Here is a 23,527-nt window from a genome sequence, read left to right on the forward strand (position 1 = left end):
CTCCACACAGAGCTACCTGTACTTGAATATCGAAATGCAAGTGGCTTCCAGAGAAAGTTCATCAGGCACTTGGATAATGGGTGTATGCAATACTCTTCAGAGAGATCACATGGGAAGGAGAGTCTTCATATATTGTCAGTGTATGGATTGTCCTTACGTAAGGTAAAAAAGTTAGGGAATCACCTGCAAAGCCTCCCCTTTTCAAATTGCTATCAGAGAATAACTACAGTTTTCTGCACAAGCACTGTTTGCAAAAATCTCAGAAAATGTGGCAGTCAGAGTGCTCAACACTTATTAACGACAGAATAGTTGGTGGTTCAGTTCCAGTGCTAACTGTATCTGTTTATTTTCATTTTAGAAAACAGGAAGAAGAAGATCTCATCGTATCCAAGGGGCAAGTGAAACAAAAACCTGCTGAGACTTGGCCATGCACTAACACAAAGTTCATAGAATTGTAGAATCATTTGATTTGGAAGGGACCTTTCAGGATCATTCAGTCCAATACATCTTCAGCGAACAGGGAATGAACATCTATGGCTAGGAAGTTGTTCTGACTTTTACTGTTGCCCTGGACTTTTGCACTGGCACTGATGGAAACTCATTGCACCACGTTGCTGGGTAAGAGAGAAGACACTCAAGGAAAAGACTGCATCTTGTTTTCTCAAGTTTTCCTTTCTCCTTGATGATTCTGTCTCCCTGAACAGAGAGCCGAAGATTTAAAGTCAGCCAAGCTAGAGGAACTCTTACCCTCATTCTTTCATCTGAGAAAATCTTTTCCATGTTGTCCAGAACTGTGATGACCAGAGAAGCCTCTCTAGCCAAAGACTGAATTTGTAAATCAGGAAATACCATTTACAGGTAAGAAAATGTCATTCTCAGCAATGAATGTTGATCCTCTGATATGTGAGACTAGAGAAGCTATCACTGGGATGGAGCATTTTCTATGTGAAAGGCAGAAGATGCTTGGGCTACATCCCACCTGACATATTGTTCAATCCTCTACTGTTGTAGTTGAACAAAATATTTGGCAGGTAACAGCTGCTGGTAGTTTATTTAACTTTGGTGGTCCAAAGCACAGCCATCTATAGTGAAGTTCAGAGTGTCTCTTGCACACCATTGGCTGGAGGGGGGAGCCAAGAATAATGTGCTTAGAAGTTTACACAAAAGTTGAGTGGTAAGTTCCAATCCTTGGGCCCAGATGGCACAAAGATGAGCAGCATGTACAGAAGTTAGTAATTGCTTGATTCACTAAATCTTCTCAGTGGAAGCTCTCAAAGAGCCTGCAGAGAAGACCAACCCAAAGGCTTTGTTTCCTGGCATCTTGCTTTTATGTGTTTCTGTTTTTAGCAGCCTAAAATTACTCTGAATCTTTTTTTTTTTTTTTGCTCCACTCTGTACACAGTATGGTTCATATGAGCTGAATTTTCTCCTTATAGCTACACTGATAAAAATGGGTCAGCATCCAGTCAGTTGGAAGCCTAAGATTATTTCCATGCTGTATATAAATAGTATGCAGTTATTTCACGGTTTCATGTTCAACTTTCAGGCTTCTAGCAGCCTTATATTCCCAAAACCCTTTCTATTCACATAGCATACAGCTTCGTTAACGCATGACTCAACATAAATTACAGCAAAGGTTGTCCCAGCCAAGAAAGCCCTGATTTGGCTTCTGTGTATTGTTCTCTTTTCTGACAGCTGATGTCGAGTCACTAGTCCTCAGAGCTGCTGTCTTTACAGGCTTGTGATGAGTTCAGCTCCGTGCTTAAGCTGACAGCTACGTTACATTACACTGCACACATTCAGCAGCACTCGGTCAGTCCATCGTCTCGTGGGACAGTGGAGGAAGTCAGAGAGCTTCAGCTGGATGGATAACTAACGTCTGGTGTACTCCTGGCTGTTGAAGATAAGAGGCTGGTTTAAAACCGAGGGAATTTTTAGACTCTTCCCAAATATTGCCTTGTCTTTTGTTTGACACAGGACTTATCATGTCTCCCTTTCTGCGTATTGGTTTATCCAACTATGACAGTGGTCCTTACCTGCCATCCCAAGGGGAGGTGATTAACCCTTATTGTGCTGTGATGGTTAAAGAAGCCGTGGAGTCAGGTAAGTGGGGAGGTGTTAAGCGTGCACGTGAGATTTGTAGAAAACATGTGCCTTACTGTGCCGTTACTGGTGTGTGGGAAGCATGTGGTAGATCTTTATAAGGGTTTATGAAGTACTTTTTGTGGCTAAATCCAGGGCAGGGTTAGATTCAGCACTGTGCGAGAAAACCTGATTTTAAGGTGGTGCTTAACAAAGTCTCTCTCTTCAGTGTGAGATTTTTATCAGCTGAGTTGCAGGTCCCAGCATGTGACACAGCTGATGAGCTGTGCTGTACTCAGTTTCACTTTTATACAAGCAGCTGTTGTTGTTTTGTCAGTTGGGACTTTGGACAGATACAATCTGAGTGTCCTAGAAATATCCTGAAAGAGCAGTCCTTGTTTATCCCATTTTCTGAGGAACTGACAGATCCGATGTTTTCCACCATTAATTAAGAGCTCTCAGAACATCCCCAGGTTTTGCAGAGTTAATATCTCTGGATAATTACTGTGCTCTGTGAAATGTTTGAAGCTGAAACCTTACATTAAGCTACTTTTTTCTGTCTGGATATACATACAGGTTGTTACACGCTTTTTATAATAGAGCAATGCTGATATGTCCTCTTTTGGAAATGATTTCTTACATGTTTTATGCATGAAACAGTCTTTGTGAGAGGATAAAAAGTTCTTCACTTCTGCTTCTCAACATCCATGGAGATCAAGACCTTGAATGTTAGGGAATTTCTTATGCTGGCTGATATTTATCTTAAATCTTTGATAAATTCCTGTCTTGACTTCTGTGATTCTTTTAAAAGTTAAATCAACTCAGAAATCCCTTTTTATTATTTGAAAAAAAAAATATGATTCCAACCTCCAGGGATGTTGAAGTAGTTTAAAAAATAAATTTTACAGTTTTTAATGGATTCAGTATTTTACTGTTTAAAAAAAATCAGCATTTATAACATTGAACATTGGCTTTGTTGAAATTACTCTTACAGTGATGCTGGAAAATGTGGTGTCTGGTAAATTCAGAAGGAAAGAAAATGTTGTGTGATAAGATATCACTAAAATCTCACTTTTTACTGAAAATATGACCTGTTTGAGCTCTGTGTTCAGCTTGGCTGTTTGCTTTAATGAGACCTTTGAAAGAGCAGTAACTCAAACTGAAGCCCCTGCCAGTTCAATAGTGAATAAAGTCAATTTGGGCAGAACAGACCAATATTTATTTGTCTTAGAGCTGAAAGTGTTTTCTGGCATCTAATGAAAAAAAATATTCAGACTAACGGATATAATTTCTGTGCTGTGGAGAAATTTGATAATAGTAGTAGTAATAAAAACAATAATAATACCCTACCAATGAGAAATGAAAAAAAAAATGTATTAGGAAGAACTATTTTCATTGGTGAGGGTGAAATACAGGAACAATTGACATCATCCTTTGACAATTGACGTCAAAGATTTCTGTTAGTTGAGGTGTAATTGCAATTCTCTGGCAGTTGCTCAGGGCGCTCTGGAGCAGCCAGAGGATTTGATTTCTAGTCCTCATAGAATTGTTAAAGTTGGAAAAGATCACTAAGATCATCTAGTCCAACCGCTGACCCATCACCACCATGCCCACTAAACCGTATCACTCAGTGCCACCACTCATCATGTCAGTGACAGCAACAGGAACTTCCTATGATTAATTCATCTCACTATCACCCCTGGAGGTGTTGCTCTTAATTTGCTGCTGGTAGAGGGTTTCTAAACATAGAATCATAGAATGGCTTGGGTTGGAAGGAGCCTAAAGGATCGTCAAGTTCCAACCCCCTGCCACAGGCAGGGTTGCCAGCCACCAGATCGAGTGGAAGATCAGATTGCCCAGGGCCCTATCCAATCATTTTGATGTGTAACCTCATCTTAAGGTAACTAAGCCAAGGTGAGATCATAGTGGAATACATCTCTCCTACTTCCAGACAAGGATATCAATACCTGAGCAAGTTGGCTACCCTTGCATCGTATCCCAGGGGAGCAAAGAGGGGTTTTGATAGTGGGATTCACCTCTTAAGGAATACAGCTAGATTGGATCTGGTGAATCACACCTTGGAAACACCCAGTGCTATTTTCTGACTTTGTGGGCAGTTCATTTTGCTCAGAGGTACGTGTCTGATATACAATGACATAAGCCCAATGCTAAATGCCAGAAATTATCTCAGCATGACCATCCCGAGGAGCTGCTCCATCAGGTTCAAAGAAGCAAAAAGCAGTGAGGGCCTCAGGACAAATGCTAGCTGAGAATATCTGAAATAGCTGCCACCCTGGTTTGTTGTTTATTTTTTTGTTCACTGTTTACTCTCTGGTTCCTTGAGTTCACAGCAAGTCTGTAGCTTAGCAGTGATGAAATTCAAAACATTTGTATTTTGATACTCTGATATGCAAATTTTGGCAACAGTGATATACCCGGGGAAACAGAAGTGTATCAGCTCCGAAGCTTGTAAGACATACAAACAACCCTGACAGACTCATATTCTCTGCTACATGGACAGTGAAACTGTACAGCAAATGATTGCTGCATAACAGAAAGGGCAGAATGCAGAGTAGAACATGCCTAAACACAGAGCTGAAAATATGGAATAGAATCATGTAGGATCATTAAGGTTGGAAAAGACCTCTAAGATCATCTAGTCCAACCATCAACCCATTTCACCACGCTCACTAACCATGTCCCTCAGAGCTGCATCTCCACATTTCTTCAACACCTCCCGGGACAGTGACTTCACCACCTTCCTGGCAGCCTGTTCCAGTACCTCACCAGTCTTTCTGAGAAGAAAGTTTTTCTCATATCCAGCCTGAACCTCTCCTGGAGCAACTTAAGACCATCACCTCTCATCCTAACACTGTTACTCAGGAGAAGAGGCTGACCCCCACCTCGCCACAGCCTCCTTTTAGGCAGTTGTGAGAATCATAAGGCCTCCCTGAGCCTTCTCTTCTCCAGCCTAAACAATCTCATTTCCTTCATCATAGATTCAGTCTCACGCTAATGAACTGTCTGTCCTCTTTTGGTTGATGTCTCTGCTCTTGCTTTTGCAAAGTTGTGTTATAAATGGCATATACCACACGTAGCGCTAGGAAAGTAGGAGGAGAGGATGTTCTTTTTTGTTTATTTGCAAAAGAGAAGTGGTAGACTATAAGTATGCCTGGTTCCTAAAAACGAGAGTATGGCCCTCCTTTTGAGTACATGCCAAAGGCTGCCCCACGTTGACTAGCCACGACAAAAAACAATAGAAAAAAAAAGTGCAATTAGAAGTGTTATAGCAATTTGTTACTAATGACAAACTATTCCAGAGATTAAAGGCACCACTGAGGTACAAAAGAAATTGCCCTTTTAAAGTAGCTTCTTCCTTCCCAAGCCAGCTGACCCCAATGCCGTTTTGCTGCCTGTCTTGGTGACATTTGCTTTGTGGAAGATCCTGCTCTGTGTCCAAACTCAGCAGGCCTGAAGGAAAAGCACTCCAGCTACAGTGGGAAGTCCTCCCCAGGAAAGACAGATGCTATTTCATTCTTTGGGAGCCCAGAGTTAGATTAAACCTTGGCAGGTTTCCACAAATGTCAGCCGAGGATGTATGTCTGATCCCTTGTATTGGCTGGTTCATTTCATTCCAAGGTTTGTTAGTTTGAGCAGTACATTTAGGAGTGCAGTGCAAACCAAAACACTTGTTTTGCAAGCAGGGCATTTCATGCTCTTCGAGTGATTTGCTGAGGTGACAAGGGAGTTGCAGTCCTTACTGATATTTCTGCTCTTCATTGCAATTTTCATGTCTTATCTCAACTGCTTTTGTTGAAAGAGTGTTCAGAATACCTCTGCAAGCCTGACAGAAGTAAGTTAAGCTTGTGAACAGTGAGCTTAATAAGTCCAACCTCTCTGCCGCAGCAGGATTCCTACAGCGGATCACACAGGAAGGCATTCAGATGGATCTTCAGTATCTCCAGAGAAGGAGACTCCACAGCCTTTCTGGGCAGCCTGCTCTAATGATCCATCACTCTAATAGTAAAGAAGTTCTTCCTTGCGTTAGTACAAGACTTCCTGTGTTCCAGTTTTTGCCTGGAGCCTCCTGGTCTAGTGCTGCACATCACTGAAGAGTCCACTCCCCATCAACTTGACTACAGCACTTTCTTTACAAAGAATTATGAGATTCCCCTCTTAGCCTTTTCTTCTTCGGACTGAAGAGTCTCAGGTCTCTCAGCCTTTCCTCATACAGGAGATGTTCCAGCCTCATAATTGTCTTTGTTACCCTTGTCTGAATTTTCTAAATCTTCATACATGAAATATCAACTCCACTTAACTGATGAAGATGGATTTAGCTCAGACTGAGGTTCTCTAAAATTTGGAGAAACTGAATTTGAACCTAAGGTTTAGCAGTAGAACCATTCATCATACCAGGCAGGTCAAGAGTGAGAAATGATTTTCTGCTGTGGGGATGACTGCTCCTCAGGCTTGCAATGCAAGCCAGTGCTGATGGTCAGAGCATTCTGCAGCTCAAACCCAGCTTATGTGGGTAAGACAAGTATGTGCAGTGGGCAAATATTGGGTTGTGGAGTGACATTTCAGCAAGCTAGTATTGCTTGCAGGATCCTGCATATCTACCTTAAGCAGAATCCTTTCTCAGATTTATCTAGCCAGCATGGTTTACATCAGTATCGCTGGCAGTCATTTTCCTTTCACAGGAAACCAGTGTATAGAGTGTTTTTTGTTACATCTCACATCTCTGATATTTGTTTCTTCCCTGATAAATGTTCGCTTATTTCCTGAGAAGGATATTGTACAGTCAGGAATCACTTGTTATCTTTTTTCTCCTTCTCTTCAGCTTCCAATAACCTCTGAATTTATTTCCTAACTTAAATCCATCCTGTAGGTGTGGCACAAGCCTCAAAAATCCCTGTTTTTTCTCTGAGACTCTTTAACTTGACATGACAAAGTAGAGAGATGATTCTTTGCCAGCTCATGCTGGGGCTCAAAGATACACTTTAGACCATTTTAAGAAGTGTCTATTGTGAAGGAAAAGGAATGGACACATGAAGAGATGAAGAAAAGGTCTACTAAGTCAGCAGCTCTACATTGCTATGGATATGCTTGCAGGTTTGCAAGTCAGTGATTTATTATTAACTGCCTTGAGGTAGCTGAGGTGTGGCATTTGTCTGTCTGAGCATTCCGGGTAAACCTAATCGCAAAGCACATCCAGCTTTGGTAAATGTGTTTTGTTTTGCATTGCCATGGGACACACTATACGTGTAGCTGATTGTTGGTTGTAGGATTCATCTGATTAGATGTGGGTATTTTATTGTACCATGGGATTTGTCTGACTAGATTTGGATATCTACATGTGGATATCTACATGTGGAGTCTACATTTGGTATCTACTCAGTGGTGTTAATGCACTCAAGAGCAGAAACTGTTTTTCTCTAAGGCAGATGCTTGTATTTGGGCAGATGAATGCACTCTTAACTCCTTTGATTCGTAGTGACTAAATTCCTTTCACTGGCTCTGAAGACAGTCAGTATTCAGCTAAAACAGGTATGGACATACACACTGTAAACACCTTAAGTGAGATAAAACCCTTTCCAGGTTTCACTTCACACAGTAATTCCCTAAGACACTGATATGATCCTTTGCCCATCCTGCCTGGGGAAAGACCTTGAAGAGGGTAGATAACACACGTGTCTTAGGGACTGTAGAGCAATGGCCTTAGTGCAAATGAAAAGCAAGCCCACTCAATCCAAACCACTTCTTGTTGACAGAAAATGGCCAAGTGTACGTGCAGAAGAAACCCACCATGTACCCCCCCTGGAATAGCACTTTTGATGCCCACATCAACAACGGCAGGGTTATGCACATCGTCGTCAAGGATAAAAGTGCTGAAATGGTTTCAGAGACCACAGTGGAACTCAAGGTGCTGGCGGAGAGGTGCAAAAAGAGCAATGGGAAGACAGAAATATGGGTGAGTGCTGCTATCTCCTCTTGTAGCACGTGATGGGAAAGCTGCTGTAGGGTGGGGAAGTGCCTTATGTCCAAGCCGAACTGTCACCAACAGGGCAGAAGGAGGTAGCTGCCATCCAAGAATAACATTTTCAGTCTGCTTGCATTTGACTTGAAAGAAAAACTTCCATGTATGTCAGCAAAAAAAAAGAGCACAGCACATTTTTCAATACCTGCTGCTGTTTTATAGAAATGTGCTTTCTCTTAGCAAGGATTCTGTTTCACGTGAGCTGTGCCCACATATTACTCTTCACTTAATAAACTCACTGGGGAAAATTGGTAATTGAGTGGCTAAATGTGAATTATTCTATGTGCTCTGGGGAAACAGCTTTACAAATTTAATCTAATATCGAGGAACTGATTCACAGCTGCCTGACTTCAGAATTATGGCAAAAGAGCTCCTTCAAAATCACTGGAGTTATAGTGGAGTAAATTTGAAGTAACAGTCTTCATAAGGATGCTAAATGTAAGGTTGTATTTCCTGACAGTCCAAGCAAGAAAAAAAGTCTTTAGTGTATTATCCTGTTGCCACATCATGAATAACAATAAAGTAGAAGGACATTTGGAGATACACCGATTTCCTGGAATTGTTTTTTGTTTTGTTTCTCCTGTTAGTTCTCAAGCTAAGCTGCTTGGGTTAATCAGACAGCAGAAATGTCAAAAATAGTGTGGCTGCTTAAAAGACTTAAGGGCAAAATTTGATAGAGAACTGCACTTTTAACACATATCTTAGAAGGAATTAAGGCACTTAGGACTGAAACAGAAAACTGAAACGTCCTGCTCAGGATCATTCCAACCCAAAGATTCACAGATCTGAAAGGCTGTAGCTTGGTGAAGAAGAGAGAGGAGAAAATAACACCTTTCTTACTTTTCTGTGCAATAATGGCTCTGCTTCACCTGTAAGGAGGAGAAGTGTATTATAACCCAGTTATTTGGGGAAGGCACTGTTGTGGTTCTCAGGCTGAAGAAATCGGAAAGCTTTCCAGAAGGGTGGGTCCAGATTTAAAACAGGCATGATGCATGAAGACTGGAATAGATGGGAATTTCAAGACTCAATAGGAAGAGCTCAACACACCTGAGAAAGACTGTAGCATCACTCATATTGATTGTAATGAATGCTAGAATTGTAGACCCAGTTTTATGAAGATTTCAGCATTCTTTTAAGCATCTTTCTGGTGATACTGGGTTTTCAGAGGTTCTCTCACTTTTCCCTGGCATAATCCACAGGGACTGACAAGTTGTCACTGTAGATGTGCTGGTCCTGATCTACTGTCTTAAAACTTTCCTGTTATTTCTGTGTTTTAGTCACATTTACAAGTTTCATCATACAGTTTTGATAAGAGGTGATCTGACCTTGTCTCTCTACAGTTGTTGCTACCTCTCCATATTCTCCCATGCCAGTATGAGCAACCAAACAATTAGCATCCATTCATTAATTCCCCTGGGAATTAGAGGTAGTTTGAGGTAATTAGTTGCTTCTTTGAATAGCTCTGTAATGATCACACTTTTCTTTTTTTCTTGTTTTCCACTTATCACGACCAGCTAGAACTGAAACCTCAGGGGCGAATGCTGATGAATGCAAGATACTTCCTGGAAATCAGTGGCAAGTGATTTTGATTGTTAACTGATAGATGCGATTTCTAGTTATGCAGGGCAGACGTGGTATGTTCACTGTAAGCAGTGATGGCTTTATTACTGATTTATTCATAGGAACTATCATAGTGTTTTGAAATGAATACTTCAGAAATATAATTTCTGTTGTATGGTGGGGATGAATATTATTCCTCTGTGATGTGCAAAGCAAATTTGTGGATGTTTTGCCACTGTAATTGTATGTTTTCTCATTATATAAAGTGAGAATAGATACAAAGGAGCTGGTTCCCTTTGAAATCATAGTACATGTACACATGCATTGAGTGTGTACCATGGTGTGAGTTCTAATGTAGTCGTAATGGATAGGATACAACTTTCAGCTGACAACACCTGAATAGACATTTAAGTTGTATGCCTAAAATCAAGAGCAATCAAGGCAAAGCAGGAGCCTAGAGTAATTCATCTGACCAGATGGAGGTGCCTGCTGCACAGTGAGCTGAGTCATTCCTTCACTAGGCTCCATTTTTTGCACCAGCTAGATCTTCACAAACATGTAGCAGTGGCATAGTCATCCTGCACAGTATGACACACATTTGTTTAGGTATCTTCACTGAGGACTGAATCCCACCTGCTGAATTCAATGTCCATGCAAAATGTGTTTTGTTTTGTTGAAGGAAATGGATTGCAACCAAAATGATCAGTCTTGTTCTCCTGTCTTTGATGCTGATGTTCTTGCTATCTTTCACAAAAGTGAGATGAAACTGTGGGTTATAGATATAGGGAAGGACTTTCCACTTCCAGGGACATACTACAAAGCGTAGAAAATACAAGTGGTGTTTGTATTAAAAAGAGCAGGATAACCACCAGATTAGGCAGGGGACTGGTTTCCACAGAATATCTAAGTAACTTGTTGTATAATACACAATTAAATCAAGAAAGAAATTGAAATTGAGGTATTGTTTGTATATCTAGATTTGTAGATATGGACCTGTGTGTAAGTGCACGTGTACATACATGTGCAACCAGAAGTGGCTTATTTTCTGTTTTAAGAAGTTTAACCATTAACTGTGAATAAAAATATGAACATGAGAAACAGTAAAGCAACTGTTGGCAAGGAAAAATAATGTAAAAAAGAGTATCCCAGGAACAGACATATGTTTACTACCAGATCTCATAGAATCATAAAATAGCATTATTCAAGGGAGCTTACAACCCCATGTTTAAAGTAACTTTAGTGTCCCTGTAGGAATAATAGACAGAAAACATCCAAACTAGCCTTGTGTAGGTTTCAGAAAGAAGTGTTTCTTTAAAATATTCATTCCCATGACTGAATCACCAGTTCCAGACATTTAGTAGCTGCATTTTCTCAAAGTGCCTGTCCTGGGCATTGTACCCTAACAGATCTTCTGTTTCCTTTCCCTAGATGCGAAGGACCTGGCTGACTGTGAGAGCGAAGCCTTTTTCTCCTTGCATCAGCGCAGGGGAGCCATCAAACAGGCCAAAATCCATAACGTGAAGTGCCATGAATTCACAGCCACCTTCTTTCCACAACCTACGTTCTGCTCTGTCTGTCACGAATTCGTGTGGTAAATGAAATAGATCTGTGCCTTTTCCCCTTTCAACTTGAGGGAGCAGCTCTGCTCCTTTGACGAATATCTGTGTTTTTATTGTCAGTAAGTGCAGCAACCTTGGCATCCTAAATACAGGAGTTATTGCATCACTTCAAGGATGTGGTTCACAATATAATTCCAACTGTGAAAATTCCCTTCATTTTTTAGTGTGTTTTTAATAAATATTTTTGGGTTTGACCTAATGTACAGACATCTGTAATCAGCTTACTTTGCTATCTAGATATTGCAAAATATGAATATTCACTGGAAAAGGTGCGAAAGCCACAGAAGGTATTTAGATTAGAGAAACTCTCTGAGGGCTGATAAAAAACAAGACTGTTATATTCTATTTCTTTCCTAAGTATTACTCTCCTCTCTTATGTGGAAGCTTTCAGAAAACTCAGAATCAACCATTTCTCTGTTTATTTCAGGGGTTTGAATAAACAAGGCTACCAGTGCAGACGTAAGAATATTTTTTTGTTGATTTATTTATTTATTTATTTGATTCTCCCTTAAGAGGTTTTTGCATTGATGCCATGACACACTTGTTCTTTCAGAATGTAATGCTGCCATTCATAAGAAGTGCATCGATAAAGTAATAGCCAAGTGTACAGGATCAGCAGTAAATAGCAGAGAAACAATGGTATGTATTACTACTCTGTTGCTTTTAAAACATTTCAGAGTCATTTAGATCTCTCCTACACCGCTGTATAAGAGGTTCAGATATGTGACTAAACTAAAAGCAATGTGATCTGATCTTCGTCCTTTGGTTTTTATATGCCCTGTGGTTTCATTAACTCCGATTTGTGATTTACTCAAATGCAGCCACTGAATAAGCAGTCACTGAATCAGGACTGACATTTTTCTAAGGTATGAAGTATAGCTCAGGGAGAAGTCATGGACAAGGGCTGGAGAACTAGAGGAAATTCTTTACTATCCTGTGTTAGGCAGGATATCACACTGAATTTTTAAAGCAGTACTTTAATGTCCCAGTATGTTTCACATGAGATTTCCAAACCATCTAGAGGAAGATTTAACATCCCCATTATTAATTTATTTTTTCTTATATCCATTTGTAATAAAGCTCCTTTTTGGTGGGCAGAAGTAGATCTTAACTTAAGCTCTTGGTAGGACTATTTCTTTTGATCTCTTAATTGTGTATTACAGCTTCTGTTTTTTCTACAGTTCCTAATACTTGTTCTCTTTCTACAGTCTTCAGAGATGAGAATCATCTCACCTGTCTTCTGATGTCACTAGTGTAGATAATCACATCCAGCTTTGTCATCTACTTTAACTCTCTACATACAAAAAGAAGAAAAACAGGCTTTTTCAGAGAGTGATTAATAAAAACAAATGTAGATAAGTGCTTCAGGATGAAATAAACCATTTTGAGAAGTACTCTTTGTTTTTCCATTGAGCATTAAGGGCATCTGTGTGAGTAGCTGAGGTCCAAACAGCTATCTGATTGGATAAATCAAAAGCAGGGATTAAATTACCCAATTTGCCACTGAGTTGCACAGATATTAGGCACCAAAATTCGGCTTTGTACATCTGAAAGTTAGAGCTTCAGATGTACAAAGATGGTCATAGTCAAGAATAAAGTGACAGTAAATATTCCACCTTCTGTGGTAGAAACTTGAGGACTGTTGTTTTTTTCATGTAGAGCTGAGGTGGGCAGAAGTGATTCACCAGCACAGCTTTTCTGTTGCAGTTCCACAAGGAGAGGTTCAAGATTGACATGCCTCACCGCTTCAAAGTCTACAACTACAAAAGCCCAACGTTTTGTGATCACTGTGGCACGCTGCTCTGGGGCCTTGCACGGCAAGGGCTGAAGTGTGATGGTGAGTTCCTGGTCTAAGCATATAAACAGGCTGTTGTCTTCAGAGGGATGCAATCTAAAAAGCCAAATCTCATTTCTCTCTGAGACATATTTGAGATGATATTGGGATGGTGAAGGAGTGGTCAAGAGGACCACCCTTGGAGGAGGTTCTGTAGAAGGACATGTGGTCCACGAGGCTGAAGAGTCACTTCTCAGAAGTACAAAAGAACTTAGTGCCTACTTCTCTGCATATGGTTAGCCTCTACACTTGGCCAGGGGCAGTACGTGTTGCTCTCCAGCCTGATGCTGAACCCTTTACAGCTCAGTGGTGCTCTGTTGTCATGACACCTCTGTTCTTTCTTTTAGCGTGCTGCATGAATGTCCATCACAAGTGCCAAACAAAAGTAGCAAACCTTTGTGGAGTTAACCAGAAACTAATGGCAGAAGCTCTGGCATTGATAGGGAGCACTCAGCAGGTAGGTACTTTAAGCCATGGAGACGTGGAGAAAGGAAGATAGATTGCCCTATGTTTAGCTCAGTACAAGAATTAAAGGCATTAAAGGGGACACCGTAGGTAATAAGTTTTCATGGGTTCAGGTGGCTAACTCCAATGTCAATGGAAGATAAATCTACTCTGAATTCATAGAATAATTCATAGAATCGTAGGATGGTTTGGGTTGGAAGGGACCTTAAAGGCCATCTGGTTCCAAGACCCCTGCCATGGGCAGGGACACCTGTCAGTAGATCACACTGTTCAAAGCCCCATTCAACCAGCCTTGAACACTTTCAGAGATGGAGCATCCACTGTTTCTCTGGAAAACATGTTCCAGTTTCTCACCACCTTGACTGTAAAGTATTTCTTACATCTCATCTCATAAATCTACATTCTAAATTAGGATTATCAGGGTGCCTCTCAGCTCTTCAGTAGTTTCAAACGGGGATAAAATTTATAGGTACCCCGCTCATCATATTTTGGTTCCTCAGAAATCCCAAGGCAACAACTTTATATACACAGTAGATGTTTTTCCATTTGTAACTTCCTGAGAGTCTGTGTACCAGATTCAATTCGTCATAGTCCTCAGCTTTGTGCAATAAGTAGTGTTGCCAAACTTCCAAATAGGATTGTTTTTCTGCTTTTGCTTCTCCATTTTCTATCTTCTGGCTCTCTGTAGCTCCTTGCCCTGTACCTTTGAGTGTTGTAGTAGGCGTGAACAGGGCCTGTCCCCAGAACAGGGCAAGGAGTCACCATTGAGAGTTGAAGGCGGCAAACACTATGTACTTTCCCTAAAATACTCTCCTTATTTCCCAAAATTTAGGTTAAGGGAGCTTTTTGAGGCATAGGTGGAGTTTCAGAGTTTAAATAACCTTCAGAGTATTTCCATTTCCTGCTTCTGTTTCATCACTACTAATTCCACACAAACTCAGAGTCTCTGCAGCATCCCAGGACAAGGAGTTTCTCAAAGTAACATTCAGTCACTGTACAGGGATAAGCCTGTGGTATGTTCCAGCCTCCAGTGTTTTGCCATGTTTCCCTTCATAGAGAACTATTAGGAAGGAAGATGTTAAAAAGGTCTTCATGTGGCTAATTAGGGGGGACACAGACCACTCTGCAGAATAAGGTAACTCTATATTGGCTGTACAAACATCTGTTAAAACCTGCACACATAAGAAGCTTTGATGAAGCTTATGGGTTCCTATAGGTGATCAGACCCCTAAACAATGAGTACAAAGATACTCTTTTCATAAGCAAAGAGCTGTTCTAGATCTTGGCTTCTATGCCAGTCACACTCAAGAGGAAGCAGTGTGCAGGAGCTCAGAACATAATGTTTGGCTCAAAAGTCATTTGCAGTTTTCTGTCATCCAGGCTCGCTGTCAGCGTGATACTGAACAGATCTCCAGGGATGGACCTCTTGAAATTGGGTTCCCAGTTCTGGTGAGGGAGGTGACACCTCTTCAGGCAGTGCCCGCATCTACAACAGGAAAAAAAGGTAATTTACCCTAGTGGTATGGTACAGCAAGCTTTATTAATCTTTTTACATAGTTAAGTGGAGGTGGCAAGGGTAGAAAATTTATTAGCCAATGAATCTTTCATATATCATTTCCACTTAGTGCAAGACATACCTTTCTCATCCCTGGATATCTATAACTCCTCCCAGCTACATCACTTGGGATAAGCAGAGACCCTAGACCTCAAAGATTCCGTTCCACTTTATAAATATGCACTTCCCCCATGACTTCTTCAGCCTTTAGTGACATAAGATGCCAATCACTACTCATCCAGCCAGCAATAATGTGTTTATTCTTTTCCTGGGACTCATAAACCATAATATATGAGAAATTCAAAGAGAAACCAACCTTGAAGCAGGAGTTTCAGAGTCCTTTTGATCATTATGGCGAAATCTCTTTCTGAGTTCAGATTTTTAGGTAGGAGTTGATATCCAATCCCTTTAAAAACCACTGACAGATCTTTGATTCTTTCACTCAAAAAATGATCAAGTTTTTGCTTTGCTCTGTGCTATAAGAGCAGAGATTTAGGAATGTAAAAGAAACACTGGGGATGAGCATTGATACACAGACCTTGAACAAAGCTACCAAGGGCTCAGTGGCATGGAATGAAAAATTGCAGTCCTGGAAAGACTCCTTCTTTGTCTACTTTGTGCTGAAGTCATAGAGCTCTGGATTATAGGATCAAAAATGTTACCATCTTTCATTTAATCTACGTGTCCCATATAGAACGTCATTTCAGAGGTGCTCCACCTTCATGGTTTGTGGAGCATTGTTCTGAAACTGCAACGTTTTTGTAGACTCCTGCAAGCTATAAAGTACATCTACCAGAAAGGGAAGGGAAGAAAGAGAAGTAAATTAATACTTAAACCAAGGAAGGGCTGGAACAGTAGATCTGTAGCTCTAATCCTAGCTAGAGATGAAGGCCTAGGCCCCACCATCAGTCCCTTCCTCAATGCAAAAAAATACTCCCATGTGTGGAGATAATATCCTGAAACTACTCAGAAACTGACCTAGAGCAAAATACCAGAGGGCTCTTGTTAAAGCAGAGCCACATTAAACCAGTGCTCTGGGTTTTATACCATACAGCACAAGCCCATCATGACTCAGAAGCTGATCTTCATAGGATCATGGAATCGCCAAAGTTGGAAAAGACCTCCAAGATCATCTGGTCTGAATGGTCCACCTATCACCAATATTTCCCCTCTAAACCATGTACAACGTTCAAACATTTCTTGAACACCTCCAGGGACAGTGACTCAGCCACCTCTCTGTGCAGCCTGTTTCAGCACCTGAGCACTCTTTCAGAGAAGGGATTTTTCCTAATATCCAACCTGAAATTTTGGTATTATCTATTCCCTTTGGCCCCTTAAAGAAAATCAATGATGTCCTCATCTGTGTTCATTTTCTGTGGGCTACAAGTAGAACTGAATGTGTCAGTGTGAACTAGTAAAGCCTAAAGGGATTATTCACGTCTGGTTAACATGTGATTCACCAGGAGAAATTCAGACTGGATGTTAGGAAATAGTACTCTGAAAAGAGTGGTCAGGCACTGGAATGGGCTGCACAGAGAGGTGGTAGAGTCACAGATCCTGGAGTCACAGATCCTGGAGATATTTAAGGAATGTTTAGATATAGCGCTGAGGAACGTGGTTTAGTGAGAACTATTGGTGATAGGTGGATGGTTGGACTGGGTGATCTTGTAGGTCTTTTCCAACCTTGGTGATTCTATGATTCTGTGGTTCTACAATTCTATCTGATTATTAGTGTTCTTGTTCAGCAATTTCAGGCAGCACAGCAAGTACATGCACTTGAGTGAGTGGGATAAATCCAATAAGGGACAAGTGCTCTTAGAATTTCACAAACATCCAAGGGAATGAAGAATTGAAGATTGTTAGTAATTCCTCTCCAGGACAGCTGGAATATTTCATTAATTCTCCATAACTGGAGCAGTGACCCAATATGAAGATGCTGTCCCATTTGTTTGACACATTAGTTTTGCCAAGGGTCTGGGAAGGTCTCAAAAGAAATGGGATCCTATCGTAACAGCAACCAGCAAGAAGGAATGAAGAACAAAGGCTGCCAGAAGTAAGAGATTTGGTTGTGTTTTGCTACCATGCTACAGAACAGATGAAGTAGATCATAAAGTGGGAATAAAGCCACTGAAGACAATAGAGTTATGCTGGAGCAAAATTTCATCTGGAGAGAAAGCTGTATGCAAGCAGAGACAATCTACTCTTTTATCTGGCCACCACATTTCCATATATCTGAAAATATACTTCTAAAACTATTCAAAATACCTCATAATACTTCTGGTGATTTTCTCCTTACTTCCCAGGGCTTATCTGAATGTTTTGATGTGTGTTGCAGAGCCACAGGGCATCTCCTGGGAGACTCCAGTGGGGGGCACAACCAAGGGAGAGTCTCTAATAGAGACAGACCTGGGAGGAAAACAACTCCTGGAGCAGCAAGAGGACCAAGTGCAGCTAAAGCTAACCATTGAGGATTTTGTCCTGCACAAGATGCTGGGAAAGGGTAGCTTTGGCAAGGTAAGCATTAGGAGGATGAGATCTCTTTGCTGTTCCTCTTCCTACAGCTACACCCATTAGGTTAGCTTAGCCATCTTGGCAGGAGGTAGAATCTTCAGCTGAAAAGGTGAGTATGGGTCACCTCCCTTCTCCAGAGCAGCAAGTCCAGCTGGGAGTGCTAACTGCTTTTTCCCATCTCTGATCTGTGTTGGAGCATAAAGCAAATTTCACAGCAGTCGAGAATTTGTGCTTTTGAAACAAGGGCCACCTGTTTTCAGTAGATTCATTAATCTTGATGAATGGTTGATTATTCCTCCTTTGTGCAGATGTCTCCTGGAAGTGGACTCTTGTTATTCAATGCCAATGCAGAACTGCATGAAGTAATTTCAGAGGAACTCTCCATTGTGTTTTCATAGCCAATAGGGAGAGTAATTGTGTATCACATTGCTTGGATCACAAACCTTTCCAAGAGAGAAACTGCCTCCTAGAAAGCCTGCTTTTTGCTAAGCGAGCTAGAGCAACTACTGCAACCAAATCTTAAACTGGGGAAAGATCTGTTGTGTTGACTTTGTATGTTTGAAAGCACGTGGCACATCTGCACTTTGTATGTGAAGCAGAGCTGAGACATGTGAGTTAAAACTAAACCACAAAACTCAACTGCACAGTCCAGGCTAACCTGGTCTCAACAGTGCAGATGTCATAGAAGTATTCATCATCAAAGGAAGGGTTTTCCAGAGATCATCTAATTCAACTTCTGCTTAAAACAGGTCTCACAGGATGAGGGTTACTCAGAGGCTTGTCAAGTAGAGAAGCCAAGAATCCACATTTCTCTGCCATGCGTACTTTGGGCATGGAGGGGGAGGGATAGTTTATGTCTTTCTGCATCAAACTTGTCCCACAAGTTTCCCATGTAGGTATAACTCCTGGTGCTTGCATTTATTTGAAGTGTCATTCACTTTCCCTCAAAGAGAACAAGATATTCAGATCTCCAGGCCTGGAAGACTTCTTCACTTCTGCATGGACCTGGGGAGACTGAGGGCCACAGGCATATAGTGTATAGTGCTACAGAGTGAAATACAACAGTAACCAAAAGGGTAAATAAAACCTTTGTCAGGGTCAAAACACATCTGAGCTAATTCAGCAAATAGTGTCTGGTAGAGAACTGCAAAGGTCTGTGATGAACTGTAGATATTTATTCAGTATTTAGGAAACAGCATTGACCGTCTGTTAACATGAAGATCACAACTGGCACTGCTTTCCAGCACAGGCTACTTTGCCTTCCCTGCCCATAACAACAGAGGTCCTAAACTCCTTTGCAGTGTGTTTTACTTTTCTCAGAGGCGTCCTGTAGATGCACAGGGGACCCAGGCTGTCTGCTCCCACCTCCTGCTGACAGTGAGAAAGGGGACTTAATCGGTCTAACTGATGAACACCAATTTACACCTATTGAGGATCTGGTGCAAGGCATTTGCATTTCATATGCTGACAAAGCAGTATTCTGTGATTTGTTAATTCAAGCCAGGAAACAGGAAATTTGTCTCATCAGCATTTGCATAAAGTTGGTTTCTGTTGTCAGAAGTGCTCTGCTCTCTGACATGTCCCATCTGTATGAGCAGGTATCTCGTGTTCTTGTAATTAGCAGTTACACATCTCTCCTCAGAATTCAGCTTCATAAAAGTGTTCTGGATGTGGGGAACAAATCAGAGTCCACAAAGTCTTCATGACAGAATCGGGACCTAAATAACAACTTCTTAAGGTCTCCACTTGTGAATTCCTCAGAGCCATTTTCCCATGCAAAATTTGCTGCTTGGTGCTGTAGTTCAGGCTATCTCAGTCAGCTTTCATGGCCATTGTTGCCAGCTGAGAGAGAAGAGAGTTGTTTTTTCTGAGCAGCCATTTCCTTTCTAGGTGTTCCTTGCTGAGCTGAAGAACACAGACCAGTATTTTGCTGTGAAAGCCCTGAAGAAGGATGTGGTTCTTATGGATGATGATGTCGAATGTACGATGGTGGAAAAGAGAGTCCTCTCCTTAGCATGGGAGCACCCGTTCCTGACTCATGTCTTCTGTACATTTCAGACCAAAGTAAGACAAGGATCTTTCACCTTCCTCCAATGGGCTGAGGGCACATTATAGAGACAGGGAAACTTGGTGAAGTGTATAAGTACTAGACATTAGATAACAGCTTGTTATCTTTATTTAGAGGGGGCAAGGGGAGGATCAGTATGGCATACACCAAGGATTGGAAAGGAAACCTAGGTGATCATTTCTGCCATTTCTTCAATACAGAGATCTCCCCCATTCTTCTTATGTACAAGAGGAGAGTTTTCCACTGCCCTGGTAGGGGAACAGAGATTTCATTATTTTTCACTTTTCTCTAGCATGTAGATACCCAATGGTCATCAAGAAATACAAGTAGTTCACAAGTATTACCACTGGCAAGTTAAATCCTGCCTTATTTAATGTAGCACTTCCCAGGCTTCATATCAAACATGCTTAGATTAGATAACTGCATGTGGTCAGTGTCTCTGGTAACTCAAATAGGCCAGAGCCATGTTCATCCATTAAAGATGTGTGGGCATGCAGGTAACACCAACTTGAGATCACTCTACTGAGTGAATGATGCCCTGGGCTGGGAACCAGAGGGATTGACCCGGGATTTGCCTCTTCCTCTTCCGTAGGTCCCTGAGGAATCTTGTCTATCTGTCCTTCCATTATACAAGCACTGAAAAGTTACTTATCAAAGTTACTTATCTCTCCTTCTGGAGATCCTTGAGTTCTGCTGGCAAAAAAGAATGGCACCAGCTGGTTGTTATGTGGCTTCACAATGTTTGTTAATGATGCTTATTGAAATTAAAGAAATAAGGGTGAGCACGGGCTTAGAGAACAAAGATTAGAAATTAGGAACTTAAAAGAGAAGCTGCTTTCTACCCAAAACCCTATCTCTAATGTTTTCCTTTCTCTTTTTCAGCGATTTTATTTTCCTTTTCCCCACCCCTAATATTTGTTTTATCTCATTCTCAAAGGAAAATCTCTTTTTTGTGATGGAATATCTCAACGGAGGAGACCTCATGTTCCATATCCAGAGTTGTCATAAATTTGACCTTCCCAGAGCAACGTAAGATGTTATGATTACCTTTTGGCACATGGTAGAAACAAAAGAGGCAGATGGGGACACCAGGGCTCTTAGTTTTCCATCTCTACCACTGTCCTTGGGCACAACTCTTGACTTCTCTGTGCCTTGTCTCTTCTGCAAAGCACTGTCAGCTGGCTTTTTAGCATGAAAGCAGAACCACTTTCAATTCCTGCTCTCTCCAAACTGAGCAAAACAGATATGCAGGTCATCACCCCTTCTCTGTTACAGACTTGGAGCTTCCTCTAGTCACTTCCTCTGCCTGTCATCTTTCTCCTCCCACAAAAAGTGTTTTGGTTCACATCCATGCAGTTCGTTTAGTCAGATGTGAACTCACTTTGCATTCTTGGTCAACTGGGGAAGCTATTTCTGTCTGAAAGTGTTACAGATGGTGCTATACCCTCGTCAGCATTGCATCTGCCTGCAGTCTTGTCCTTCAGCTTACAGATGAGAGGCCTCCTCCCATTCTGTGACCTGACTGTCATACTTTGTTCTAACCTCAGAATAGGCCCTCAAACATCAAATACTACCTCAACCCCAGGGCCAGTTGGATAGAAGCTGTGCCTTAGGCTGCTTTGCTTGCTGAATTAGTCCACAGAAAGGAGTTTTTCACCTGAGATCTTATGTCTAAAGGAGTCTGCAGGTAGCACTGAGCATGCCTAAAATCATTTTAAAGCAGCCTACAGGTGTCTGCTTTGAATTAAAACAGCCCTGGGGTTTCTCTAGGATTGCATTGATTGAGTTCTTGAACAGTCCAAAATTGGAGGCCCTAGAAAAATGATCCTGGCTTTACCTCCATCAGATTAATCCCTCAGGAACATTTTCAGTCAACTGTGGAACTAAACATCTTGTTCTTTACAACACCAAATCAAATGAGGTTCACGGTTCAGTTATGAGGGACAATGTTATTGTTTGTTAGAAGTAATGGTATGAACTAGTTTTTCCTTCTAAATTTTGAGTTAAAAAAATAGGGAAAACCTATTGTAAGTGCAAAAGTTAGATTTATATTGATTAAAAAAGATAAACTGAGAATTAAAAATTTATTTTGCTCTGATTAAATAGGAGAATTAGACTAAATGAAAGGTGTTTTAATCCTTCTGTGAAAAACAATTATATTTCAAAAGTCAGCATCAAAGCCACTCTAGGAATTAAATTTTATTTAATAATTTAAATAAAAAATCTAAAAAAATCATTTACATCTGTGTTCACTTTTCTGAGCTCCTTTTGTTTTGCAGAAGTGTTTGAATGTTCATAATAAAGCAAAACCTTACAACACTGAGGGATTATGAGGTGATGATGACATTTCCTTCTGGTCAGAGCACTTTCATTGTGCAGTTTAGGCAGAAACTTATTCAGAACAAAGATTTAAAACTCTAGAAGTCTCTACATAAAGACCACCAAGCTGCTAGCTAGTTCACATCTTGAGTAAAATCTTGGAAGCAAGTCATTATTCTGAGCAATGAAGAGATCTGTTTGACAAGCTGAGGAGTCCCTCTGTTGTTTCCAAGCCCTGCTGTCCTCTAACTTGGTACACTTAAGGTCACATCGATAGAAACATTTACACACCAGAAATTTTCAGCTAGCCATGTAGTGTGATTACCAAAGCCCTGAAGATGACAACACTTCAAATACTATCCATTTCCCAAAATACTTTCAGTGTAGATGGACTGCTAGCTATGTGAAATGGTTTGGGAATCTCCTGTAAAAATCCACGCTTCTGGAGATGCTCCGGGCCTTCAAGGGGGCTTATGAAATTTTGGATGCTGTGAAGGCAAACTTGAATCTCTTGGGGGGCTAGCTGAAAACAGCTTTTGGAAAACATATATTCTAACTTGTTCTTTCTATCACGCAGGTTCTATGCTGCTGAAATCATAAGTGGGCTGCAGTTCCTGCATTCAAAGGGCATAATATACAGGTAATTCCACTCCTTACTGTCTAATATGCTAAACTTTTGTGCTTTCCCTGAAAATACTGATTGTAACAGAGGGACTTTCTTGGAGATACTTACTGACATTACACTCCTATGTAGATTTCCTTCTAAAATGACTGGCTGTTTTCTTCTGAAGAGGTAGTTCAGAAAAGGCTGATTTGAGCTCTTCTTTGGAATTCATTTCTTTTCCAGTTAACATTAAAGCAGGCTAATTGATTCATTTATACCAAGACATTCATATAGCACTCAGTATAAGCACTCAGTTTAAGCTTTCCATGTATTTAGATGTGTAAGTTCAACTATACCATGAGAGATTTGGAATGTCTGCTGTGTTGCTTGTTCACTTTCTTAAGAGCTTAGAAGTTATTCATGGGTGTTTTGATCTGAATCACAAAGGTTGTGCTTGAGACCTATAGGAAAAGACAGGGACAAGATGGAAGCAAGAGGGACTGCAAAAATCAGAAAATGGTTGAAAGGAGAAAATTTCTGGGGAGCTCTTGTCTAACTTGTCTTCTTGGAAAAACTTAGTTACTACACTGCAGCTTCTTGTGAAAGTGGGAAATAAATAGCTTGTCACAAGCGAGAGAGATCACTGGATCAGTGATGTTAGCTGAAGCCAAAATGAGCTTATTTCAATGTTTGTCACATAGTGTGAACATTAGAAAGATGTAGAAGTTAATGGCTTATTTACAATTCACTCTCCCATTAAAATCAAACTTTCATTCATATAAAATCTCATTATTCATTGTTAGTCATCATTGTGAGAGCTGTTTATTGACCCATGATAGCAATTGTATAAGCATGAGATCCGTTTCAATAGCA

General features: G+C 40.8%; 1 protein-coding gene across 1 annotated transcript in view; it reads left to right on the forward strand.

Annotated features, from left to right (window-relative positions):
* The first annotated feature begins 376 nt into the window (after positions 1 to 376).
* PRKCQ (protein kinase C theta) overlaps positions 377 to 23,527 on the forward strand; it is a 32,531-nt gene continuing 9,380 nt past the window's right edge. Inside the window, exons 1-14 of the mRNA XM_065743802.1 lie at positions 377 to 858; positions 1,978 to 2,103; positions 7,854 to 8,053; positions 9,634 to 9,694; positions 11,108 to 11,270; positions 11,726 to 11,757; positions 11,852 to 11,937; positions 13,006 to 13,135; positions 13,480 to 13,589; positions 14,978 to 15,101; positions 17,488 to 17,666; positions 19,554 to 19,727; positions 20,669 to 20,760; positions 22,628 to 22,690. Coding sequence (XP_065599874.1) covers positions 1,986 to 2,103; positions 7,854 to 8,053; positions 9,634 to 9,694; positions 11,108 to 11,270; positions 11,726 to 11,757; positions 11,852 to 11,937; positions 13,006 to 13,135; positions 13,480 to 13,589; positions 14,978 to 15,101; positions 17,488 to 17,666; positions 19,554 to 19,727; positions 20,669 to 20,760; positions 22,628 to 22,690 — 1,532 coding nt within the window. The 5' untranslated portion in view covers positions 377 to 858; positions 1,978 to 1,985. The remainder of the gene's footprint in view (positions 859 to 1,977; positions 2,104 to 7,853; positions 8,054 to 9,633; positions 9,695 to 11,107; positions 11,271 to 11,725; positions 11,758 to 11,851; positions 11,938 to 13,005; positions 13,136 to 13,479; positions 13,590 to 14,977; positions 15,102 to 17,487; positions 17,667 to 19,553; positions 19,728 to 20,668; positions 20,761 to 22,627; positions 22,691 to 23,527) is intronic.

Source organism: Cyrtonyx montezumae, unplaced genomic scaffold (genome assembly GCF_038088225.1).
Source record: "Cyrtonyx montezumae isolate F1298 unplaced genomic scaffold, pur_monq_1.0 scaffold_3, whole genome shotgun sequence".
Taxonomy (NCBI): domain Eukaryota; kingdom Metazoa; phylum Chordata; class Aves; order Galliformes; family Odontophoridae; genus Cyrtonyx; species Cyrtonyx montezumae.